Here is an 11,714-nt window from a genome sequence, read left to right on the forward strand (position 1 = left end):
AACTGGGGAGGAGGGAAGAGAGAATGGTGCAGCAATGAAGGAATGAAAACCCAAAATCCCTGTAAATGTTCATTAAAACTAATAAAATTTAATAACAATAATAATAATAAACCACATTCACTTGCCTAATCTACAGTGAAGAAAAGAGAATCCTGTGTCACAGTAAAACTCAAAACAGCTATCTCAATTTTTGCAGTCTAATTTAACAGAGATTATTTACAAAAAAAAAAAGATAACCTGTAAGATGAGGCTATGAAAATTTCAAGGAAAAATCACATGGCATGTCACAGTCAGGACTAATACTAACACAAAATTAACAATCAAGATCCAAAATTTTTGTTAATAATTAGTCGAAATCAAAGTCTGGGAATGTTCGACATTTAACTTCTAACAATTAAGAGAGAGCACAGTTCCAATCAATGTAAATAAATGTGGTATAGAAAAATAAAACAAACATACTGAAAATAACTTCTCTAAACTTAAGAAATACATTACCAGTGAAACTACAGATGGTAATTTAGGGAAACCATTTTCATCAAACACTGAATAGCTGCTGAACATCTGAGAAAAATTTTGGAGGAAATTAATTTGGTGTTAAAATGACTTAGAAGATATTGTAACCACATGTGACAGGAAATTAGACAAATTAATATATTGTAGAGTATTATCTGAAAACTGAAATAACTATTAATGAGTAAAAATCCAATTTCAAATAAACTAGTTTACTGGTTCCTAACTTTTTTTTTTTTTGGTTCCTAACTTTTAAGAGAAGAACTTATAGGAGATAAAAAACAAGTAATTTTCAATTAAAATATCAAATGTGAAAATATTGCCACTTTTAAGAATCTGCAAATACATGTGATAAAAGTGACTCAAGGAAGACTTGACTGAAGAGTCTGTAATATTAAAGGATGATAGTAATTATATATTAGAATGATCCTTTAATATTAATTGGAATTATGTGAGTAAAGACATAAAATTAAATGCAGATAAATCATTTTAAAAAGAAGACATGTATGGTTTTAACCTAATGTAAAACTCAAAGGTCCATTTATCCTATTAAAACTATTTCAAACTTGGAAGACAATCTCAATTTGATGAGAGAGTTTTGGTCTTTTTTTTTTTTTTAAGTTAAACACAGTTGTTGTTGTTGTTATGTGCCGTTGAGTCGTTTGCGACTCATAGTGACACTATGCACAACAGCCCTAAACCCTGCTCTATCCTGCGCCAACCGCACTACCTCTGATACACCCATCCCGATTACCCCAGTCACCGAATCAATCCATCTCATAGAGGGTCTTCCCCTCCTGCGCCGTTCCTCCACCCTCCCAAGCATGATGTCCCTCTCCAAGGACCCGTCCCTCCTGGCAACATGTCCAAAGTATGTCAGATGAAGCCCAAAATCTTTGCCTCCAAGGAGTAGCTTGGTTTAATCCTCTCCAAGATGAATCTGTTTGTTTTCCTGGCAGTCCATGGTACATTCAGTACTCTTCTCCAACACCACAGCTCAAAGGCATCAACTCTCCTTCTGTCCTCCCTAGTCATTGTCCAACTCTCTGATGCATAACAAGCGATTGCAAAGACCATGGCCTGTATCAGGCGCACCTTAGTCTCCAGAGAGACACCGTTGCTCCTGAGTACTTTAGAGAGGTCCCTAACAGCAGACTTTCCCATCACGATACACTTTTTGATTTCCTGACTGCTGGTGCCAAGAGTGTTGACTGTGGAGCCGAGCAAACTGAAGCTGTGAACAATCTCAATCTCTTCACCAAAGCACAGTAGAAGATTCAAAATATTCAGTAAAAACAGAACAGGGCTGTCAATCATCTCAATGTTTGCTATGCTTGACCAAACAAAATATTTCATAAGGAGGGGTTTAGTACACATCTGTGAGAGGTAAATTAAATATTGTCACTGTTAATTGCCATTGAGTCGAGCACAACTCATAGTGACCCTATAAACAAAAGGCCTGAAGCCTTTCTATAACTATCGTCATTTCTCCAAGTTCAGAGTTTCCAGAGGCAAACCTATTCAAAAATTCTTCACCCAAACAAGTATTACATCAATAGAAATGATGATGTCGTTTATTTTGTTCTTAGCTGAAGATACAAATGGACATTTATACCCTTCATCCCTCCACTACTATCATATGTTACATGATTTTGATATCACACTTTTAAACTTTTATTATATTAATACAATAATAATTAGTTTATTTACAAAATTTGAATACATTATTTTTCAGACCAAATTTTTCCAATTTCCCTAACCCCCATCAAATGTACAACTCAATGATTAATCTTTCCCTCCCCCACACACACATCCTCATCCATCTGCTTCCACCCTCTTCTCCCTTTGGATCTTCATACTCATTCTACAATAATGGTTTTATACAATTTTGCTCTTTTGGGACTGAGTTATTTCACTCAGCACAATTTTCTCCATTCCCTCTCAAGTTAGATAATAATCTGCAAAATCACTACTCCTCTGTGCTGCATAGTATTCCACTATATGAATGTACCATAATTTCTCAATCAATTCAATTATGGTTGGACCTCTGGGCTGTTTCCATGTTCTTGCTATGGTGAATAATGCTATGAACATTGGTAAGCAAGGAACCAATATTTGCTGATTTATTCTATTACATGAATCGAATTTCTTAGCACCACCAATCCCACACTGTTTCCAACTTTAAGATTCCTATCACCAATTATTATTAATGCACCTCACTTTTGTGTTTTAGCAATTTCAGACTACAGAAATTACTGTACTTGTAAGTGCCGATGGGTCAAGACTCAGGGTGAACCTATGAACAATAATTCTGAACCCTGACCTATCCTGTGCCATTCTCATCATCTCTGGCATCCTTGAGGACACTGCTGCAATCATTTTATCAATTTATCTCATTGGGGGTCTCATGATGTCCCTTTCCAAGGAATGACCCTCCGAACAACATGATCAAAGCGTATGAGATGAAGTTCTGCCACCCTTGCCTCTAAGGAGCAATGAATAACCTATGGACTGCCCCCAAAAAAAACAACATGTCTTGGAGAAAGTGTAACCAAAGAAAGAGAAGGAGTTAGAAATATTCACTTTCTTCATCTTAGGCTTTAGTAGTCAGCGCTTTATATGTGAATAAGAGTAATATTAAAAGGTTTTCCTTATATAAGTATAGGTATTACCCATTTTCACAAGAGCCAATGGAAATTTTTAAAGAAGCACATGGATCATGAAGGTAGCAGTGTCTAAGATCTGCCCACTTCATAAAGGTAACTTCTCCCTGTCAATAACAGCCATAGCAGCAAAAAGCTGCTAAGTCAGACATACCAGCCCCCATACTCCTCTACCTATTTCTACCAATCATAAGGTTGGTATTTGTTGTTGACTCATGGACTGTACTCACTGTCATGGTACCAAGGGTGGGGTTTATTAAAAAAATAGGCTGGGGAGTTAGAGAAGAGGCAAAAAATATCTCACAATACAGCTCCAGGGTTAATGTAGTAGTACCAAGCTAGATTAACAGCAAAACACAATTTCTTAATTAGTAACAGTACTGGTTTCAGGTGAGCATTCAAATCCAAATCATTCAGAAGGGTTTGCCTCAGAGCAGTTATAAGTCAGATTCTCCTTTAATCATCTAGCAAAAACAGTGAACAAAACCTGTATCTCAAGGCTCATCTGGTTACACCTTGCCACGGTTACTCCACAGTAATGCCACAGTCTCTCCATCATCATCACCAGATTCTGACTCTCAACAGGGTCTTACTCCAGTGTCCCTCAAGTCTTGCTGTTTAGCGTGGAAAACACTCTATTACTGAAGCATTCTTATTGTGGTCCCACAACTGTTGATGATTTGCAAAGACCATATGTCTGCAGTTAAGGTAGCTGCAGAGGAGAGTGGCCTAATGTAATGGCTAGAAAAACCAACTTTTAAGCTAACACCACAGTAATGAAGGAAGAAATTCAAACTGAACTAAAAGTACTGGTAAAAAATAAAAGCCCATGAACCAATGTAATATAAACAGGCATGTTCCAACTAACAGATACAGTTCTGGACATGCTCACCAATCTATGCCTGAAATAGAAATTTAGAAGACAGCAACTTGGCCAACTGAATGGAAGAGATCCCTCTTTGTTCCCATTCCCAAGAAAGATTTCCACACAAAGCAGAAATTTCCACACAAAGTGGAAATTATCAAACAATTATCACATGCAAGTGAAATATTGCTGAAGATCACTCAAACACAACTCTTAATTATTAATACACTGAAAAAGAACCTCAAGAAGTTCAAACACAAACGCTAAGCCACCAAAGGTCCCTTGGTAAGGCATCGATATATGTAGACAATGCTGCAATGCACATCTGTTTGAGATCCTGCGATAAAATTTCTTGAATAAATATCTACAAGTAGTATGTAGAACTGCTGGGGAATAAGGTAATTATATGTTTAACTTTATGAGGAACCATCAGTTACTTTTTGAATAGCTGAACCATTTTATATTCCAAACAATAATATACAAGGCTTCCCATTTTTCTACTCTGTCATCAATATTATTTACCATTTATCTAGTATAGCCATCCTAGTAGCTGTGAAATGGTATCTCTTTGGGTTTTGATTTGCATTTTCTTTTTTTTTCTTTAATTTTTTTATTATTTTTGTGTGCGTGTACCGTCAAATCAGATCTGACTGGTACAGGAGGAGATTGCCCCTCCTTCCCCGGCAGAGCATCTGGTGGATTTGAACTGTGCACCTCTGGGATTGTAGTTGCAGCTTCTTGCCACTAGGCCACCAGAGCTCTCCTGATTTGCATTTTCTATTAATGACTAATGATGCAGAAAAACTTTTCATGTAATTGTTCTTTGGAGAAATGTCTAGTCAAATGCTTTGCCTAATCTTTAATTGGGCAATCTGCAATTTTGTCATTGTTTGAACTCTTTATATATTCTCAATATGAAATCTTTTTTTGGATACAAGTTCCCCAACTATTCAAAAATGGAGAATTTCTATAAAATCTTTTGTAAAACTGAAATAGTGTGAAGCATAGTAGTAATTGTTGTTGTTGTTATGTGCCATCAAGGCGCCTGCAACTCACAGCAACTCTATGTACAACAGCCCTAAACCCTGCTCTAGCCCCTGCCAATCTTATTGTCTCCGACACATCTATCCCCATTGCCCCAGTAACTGAATCAATCCATTCCATTGAGGGTTTCTTTTCCTGCGCTGTCCCTCCACCCTCCCAAGCATGACGTCCCTCTCCAAGGACTGATCCCACCTTGCAACATATCCAAAGTATGTCAGACAAAGCTTCAGAATCCTTGCCTCCAAGGAGCAGCCTGGCTTCACGCTCTCTAGGACTAACTTGTTTGTTCCCCTAGCAGTCCATGGTATAATGGATTATCACACCTTAGTCTCCAGACTGACATCGTTGCTCTTCAGTACTTTGGAGAGGTCTCTGACAGCAGATTTTCCCAATGCAATTCATAGTAGCAATTACTATTCATTTTAAAAGGAATTTTTTTATTTTATTGATTTTAATGAACATTTACAAAAATTTTGGATTCCCATTTATTCATTGTTACACTTTTCTCCCTGCCCAGTCCTCCTCCCCAGTTCACTCCTCTCTTTGAAAAGTAAAAGAAAAAATTCTTTCATAGGTATACAATCCCCCCGCACCTCCGTCAATGCCCCAAATACACTCCACTCTGCAACCTTAATTCTGGACTCTTGTGATGACCATAATACCCTATCATATATCGCTTTTAAATTGTTCTCTCCCTCATCTGTTTCAATGCAGTATACATAATTTATCCAGTTTTTCTCATTTCTTACCCCAACCCTGATGTTAGCCCCATTCTACAACAGTGGCACCATGCAGTATTTGTCCTTTTGTTACTGAGATATTCCATTCAGCATAATGTCATCCAGGGTCACCCATTTTGAATAATATTGCATGAGTTCCTTGTTTTTCAATACAGCTTAGTACTCCATTGTGTGAATATACCACAACTTCTCTATCCATTCATTGTTGATGGGCACTTGGGTTGTTTCCAACTCTTTGCTATTGTGAACAAAGTCACAATAAACATGGGTGAGCATATATACCTGCTTGGATGTCGGTTATGGTCTCTTTAGGGTATATTCCCCATATTGGAATTGCTGGATCAAATTGTATCTCTATTTGCAACTTTTTGAGAAAGCGCCACACCATTTTCCACAGTGGTTGTACCGTTTTACACTTCCATCAACAGTGAATAAGGGGTCCAGTTTCTCCACAACCTCGCCAGAATTTGTTGCTTGCTGTTAAATTTTTCTGTTAAATTTTGCTATTCTGACTGGGGTGAGATGATATATCATAGTTGTTTTTAAAATGAAAAAGTTTTAGTACTCCAGAATCGAAAAAATAACCTACCAACCTGAAATAACACTAACACAGTGTTCTCAGACACAGCTCAAAGTTGGCAGCGTGATTCGGGAGTGCTAAATGTAGCTTCCAGCAATGGAGCTTGGCAATGTCATTTCTGCCACTTGGAGTATACCCTGTTTTGAAATAAGACAATGAAGGGGCAAGCACTGAACCCTAGTTTTGCTTTTTTACCTTTTTTCACAGAAATCCTTTCTGGATTTCCTTCAGTTTTCTAAAACAGATAAAAGTGAAATCTTATAAAATGAACTTTTCACAAACATAAAAAGTGAAATGTCATAAGACTTCTGAAAAGCAGGGGATACCAGTATATGTACCCCAAACATTTTTTGTAGGCTATGGGTTATTATTTCACTTTCTTAAGATCTTTAGTTCACAAGTGCTTATAATTTTGATAAAACCAAAGATCTATTTTTTTCTTTTGCTGTTTGTGATTTTGGTGTCATATTTAAGAATCGATTGTCAAAAACAAGGTTACAAAGTTTATTCCCCTGACTCTAAGGCACTACGGTTTTAGGGATTTTTTTTCTTTTTCACATTTAGGTCACTGATCTATTTTGAGCTAATTTCCACGTGTGGTGTGGGGTACAGTTCTAACTTCATTCTCTTCCTTGTGAAAATCCAGTTGTCCTAACACCATTTGCTGAAGTTACTTTCCCCACTGAATGTACAAGGTTCTCTTACTAAATTGTCCATAAAGGTATGAATTTATTTCTGGCCTTTAAATTACATTTCAATGGCATATATCTTTTCTCATATCTGTACTTGACTGTTTGCTTCATCACAGCTTCAGAGTGTGCTACAATCTGGAACTATAATTTCTCCACTTTTGTGTTCTTCAAGATTGCTTTGGCTATGCACAGTACTTTACAATCCCATTACAATCTTAAAATCAGTTTTTCAATTTCTGCAAAACATGCTGTTCAAATTTTCACAGCAATTGTGCTGAATCAGACAATCGCCTTATTGACTGCTTAATATTAACTTTTCTAACCCATCAACACAAAATAGCTAACTTTCCATTTACTTGGGCATTCTTTCATCTCTTTCAACAATGTACTGGGTCAATCCACAGACTACTTAAATAAATAAACAGATCAAATTTGGACCAAATGATGATATATAATGAATCAAAGTCTTTATGAAGTAAAAAATCCAAACAAACAAAAAATCCCCACAATTCCTACAAGTCAGCAGTACCAAAAGGTGGGAATGACAGCTGACATAAGAAGTCTCTCTTTGAATAAATAGCAAATTATTAATATTTTCTTACTGAAATTTTAACAAATTAAAAATAATTTGGAGTGTGTAGTGATAACTGAAGATAACTATCGAAAGGCTTCAGGCCTTTTGTGCATAGGGTCGTTATGAGTTGTGCTCATCTTGATGGCAATCAACAAAAAAACATCAAATATGTGTAAAGGCACCATATCATACCCATCATCACAACAGTCAAAATCATAATAAATCTCTTGGGTATCTTTTGGAGAGATAATTAATGTCTCATTGACGCATTTTGGTGCATTGCAAAGTATGCAATCAACAATGTTGAGAGAATCAAACTGAACTTTACCAACTATATGTACCTCACTGCAAAAGCATTTAATAATATTTGTTATTTGTACTGATGTTATTTGAATAAACCTCAGATTTCTAACTTTGAAATCATACATATGAGTCTTCATTGTTGTTATATGCCATTGAGTCACCTGAGACTTACAGTAACCCTGTGTACAACAGCTCTGAATTCTGCTCTATATGCTATCTCTGACAAACATACTCCATTATCCAAACTACTTTTTTTAATTAGCATAGATTTAACTTGTAGTTTTTCTCTATAGAAACAAGGTGCATTGAAGATTATTAAAAAGAATAATTTTCATGAGAATTCTAAGGCAATTTTAGTATATTCTACATAGTACTTTAATGTCTGAAATAAAAACACAGAGAACAGGAACTCTGGTGGTCCAGTTATATGAAACTGCACTGCAATCCCAAAGGCATGTGGTTCAGATCCACAAGCTGCTCCAGTGGAGAAGGAAGGACAATCTCTCCTGTATGAATTAGTGCCTCTGAAACCCTACTGGAGGTTCAGCTATGAGTCGGTTCCAACTCAATGGCATATAATCACAAGTTATATATTCATATGTGTGTGTTATAAATTTTTTAACAGATGCATGTGTTTGAGTATCTATCACTCTAAAAGTCATGTAATCTATTATCATTCCCAACTGTATTCCAGAAATAACTATTTTCTTAATTGGAATTCTACAAGGTAGTAACTTGAAACAGTTTATGTTATATATGTTTTTTTAGCATTACCAGTACATATATAATGTTGAGCTTAAATCTTACTATGCTAATGAGAGCTCAATATGGGAAAATAAAATGTTTTATCTATACTGTTGTCACTCAAAAATTAGTTCCAATCACTAATATAAATACAAATATTATTTTCCAGAGGTGTATACTGCTAAATAATTCATCCAAATGTCAATAGCAATTTTAAAAAATCCTTTCTGCCCTAAAATTTCAAACATCTGTAAAAAACACTTGTTTTGAAAGTGGTTTACATTCATGACATTTGACCTTTTGCTGTACACACCACAAAATTCAAGTCTCAAATACCATGCAAGCAGGAAATCTAACCATTCCTGCAGTAGCCATCTGTATAGTCCAATATCAAATATTAGTTCTAGGTTGCACTAAGTCATGTGTTACAAATCTTTCTCTGCAGCCTCTATAATTAGTTGTAATTTGCCTCTTTTAAAATGTGTTTCTTATGGGACATCTGGCCTTGAAACTTCCACCTTCTCATTGAAAAAATACTTAGTGTCTGGGTTTGGGGGGTTGTTGGGGTTTTTTTTTCTTTTAATATGAAGCACTGCTTGGGTGGTATAACCAAGTCCAGACTTCAAAACAAAATAAATTCCAAAAACAGATGATGATTAAGAACCATTTCAACATTGCCAACTATAAATGTAAAACTTAGTTGCAATATAATTACCTACAGATTTCTAAATCAATCTCCCAAGTATTTAAAGTTTTAAAAAAATTTCATAGGAATATAGTTATTTGTCAATTTACTTGGCAAGAACTACAATATTTAAGCTATAGTCTAAAATAAAGATTCCGAATCAAGTATTTTATGCAAGGAAAAATTTATCTGAGCCCAATAAGCTGAATATGACACTCAGAGTATCCACTTCAAGTATAAAATAATTGTAACATTTCAAAAATAACCACAACTAATTTAAGAAAAACTGAAGTACTATGTAAAATTCACTAAGATCACCTTAGAGTTCTCATGAAAATAATAATTTTAATAATATTCTTCAGTTCACTTTAATTCTAAACAACCTTCCTTAAAACTAAGTTAAATATGATAATGAAAGAGTAAAAAATAAGTTACAAAGATGCTATTTTTCTACAAGATAAAAATGAAAACATGTATCATATTAACACTACCACCTCAGACCTACTTGTACCTTACACTGAAAAAATTTGTTATGAAAACTCTTAAAAAAGTTCGACCTTTAAAAAAACACCAAAATTACATATAAGATCAGAAACAAAGAAATAAGCCAGAAAAGAAAAATCCATTTCTGGTATCAAAACTTCCAAGTTTATCTGTTGTAAATGTTAATGAAATATATTATGTTCCTGAAATTGAACTATGAAATTTACTGATTTAGAAATGTCATTTAAATTAAAATTCTTACACAGTCTCTGGAAATTTTTCACCAAAATAACGAGATCCAAGTAGGCCTAATTACTTAGAGAAGACACATATAACTACACTTTCTACATAACCCCTAAGTAATACACTTAATAGAACTGGATTAAGTAAAATTTGTATAAAAACATCCTTTAGATATTTCATCAAAATTTAAGAATATCCTTTCGCAAGTGTTCATATTACTTTAAGAGGCATGTAAAAAATAAAAGCACATAAAATTTATTCATTTTTAAATTGATCCATCTCAAAAGGTAAAGAAAGGCCAAATACAAAAACTATTAAAAATTATTAAACTAAAGTAGGTTCAATAATTTTACCTGTATTCCATCCTTAAGTTTCAAAATGCATTCCATTGTATTAATAGTAATTACCACTGGTTCTGAACCCAATTTGGTCCATGGTACATGGATCCTCAATTCATGAATATGTCCACTTAAAAAAGTGAATGGTAATTTCAGTTCCTAAAAAGATAAATTATTAAATAATGGTTAATAAGTAGTTACATATCTTTTCATTTAAAAATCCAAACTCCTGTCTTAAAAGAGAACTAAAATTTCCAACATAAAATGAGAACTATTATTCATATAAAAACTAGCATTAATTAACTTGTTAAAAGTTAATGACAAAAAAAAAAGTTAATGATCAGCTACAAAAAATTATTTTGTGAGCTATGTTTAATACAATATCTACCCTTTCCAGACATCAGCCTCCTATTTTGCTGGATATTAACAGAAATAATATACACTGCCTGATACATTATCAAGCTCATTAAGAGGCAGTTGTGGTGAGAGTAGTCACAGAAGTAGAAAACAGCAATACTTGAGGTAAGTACAATGATATACTTGCCTAAAATTTATCTTCAAAAAGTCTTAAGTTAACAATTGAAAAATATTTAACAGGGAAGAGAGAAAAGGGAGGTTGAATCAGAAATAGAAGAATGACCTGTCAAAACAAAAATATAACACTTCACCAAAGAAGACATTCAGATAGTCAACAAACATAAAAACAAGTGTTCAAAATCCCTAGCTCTGGGGGTAGAGGTGGGCAGGGAGGAAAATGTGCAACAATGAATGAATAGGGGAAAAATTAAATGGAAAAAATATGCTATAAAAAATATATATGTTGCATATGCACACCCATGTTTATTGCAGCTTTGTTTATAATAGCAAAGAATTGGAAGCAGCCTAACGGCCCATCAAAAAACAAATGGATAGAGAAGCTGTGGTATATCCACACAATGGAATACTACGCAGCATTGAAAAACAAGGAACTCATGCAATATTATTCAAAGTGGGTGACCCTAGAGGACATTAGGCTGAGTGAAATATCTCAGTCACAGAGGGAAAGATACTGCATGGTGCCACTGTTGTAAAATGGGTCTAACATCAGGGTGGGGGTATGACAGAAAAAACTGGATAAATTATGTATACTGTATTGAAAGAGATGAGGGAAAGAACAGATTAGAAGTGATATATGATTGAGTATTATGGTTAGCACAGGAATCCAGAATTAAGGTTGCATAGAGAAGTGTACTCAGGGTGGGGAGTGGGGG

At 34.8% G+C, this 11,714-nt stretch overlaps 1 protein-coding gene across 1 annotated transcript in view; it reads right to left on the minus strand.

The window, feature by feature from the left end:
* Window positions 1-11,714, minus strand: part of VPS13B (vacuolar protein sorting 13 homolog B (yeast)) — a 387,771-nt gene that overhangs the window by 356,281 nt on the left and 19,776 nt on the right. Inside the window, exon 2 of the mRNA XM_006900014.1 lies at window positions 10,480-10,623. Coding sequence (XP_006900076.1) covers window positions 10,480-10,623 — 144 coding nt within the window. The remainder of the gene's footprint in view (window positions 1-10,479; window positions 10,624-11,714) is intronic.

The sequence above is a fragment of the Elephantulus edwardii genome, unplaced genomic scaffold (genome assembly GCF_000299155.1).
Source record: "Elephantulus edwardii isolate Elephantulus edwardi_28Jun2011 unplaced genomic scaffold, EleEdw1.0 scaffold00270, whole genome shotgun sequence".
Classification (NCBI taxonomy): Eukaryota; Metazoa; Chordata; class Mammalia; order Macroscelidea; family Macroscelididae; genus Elephantulus; species Elephantulus edwardii.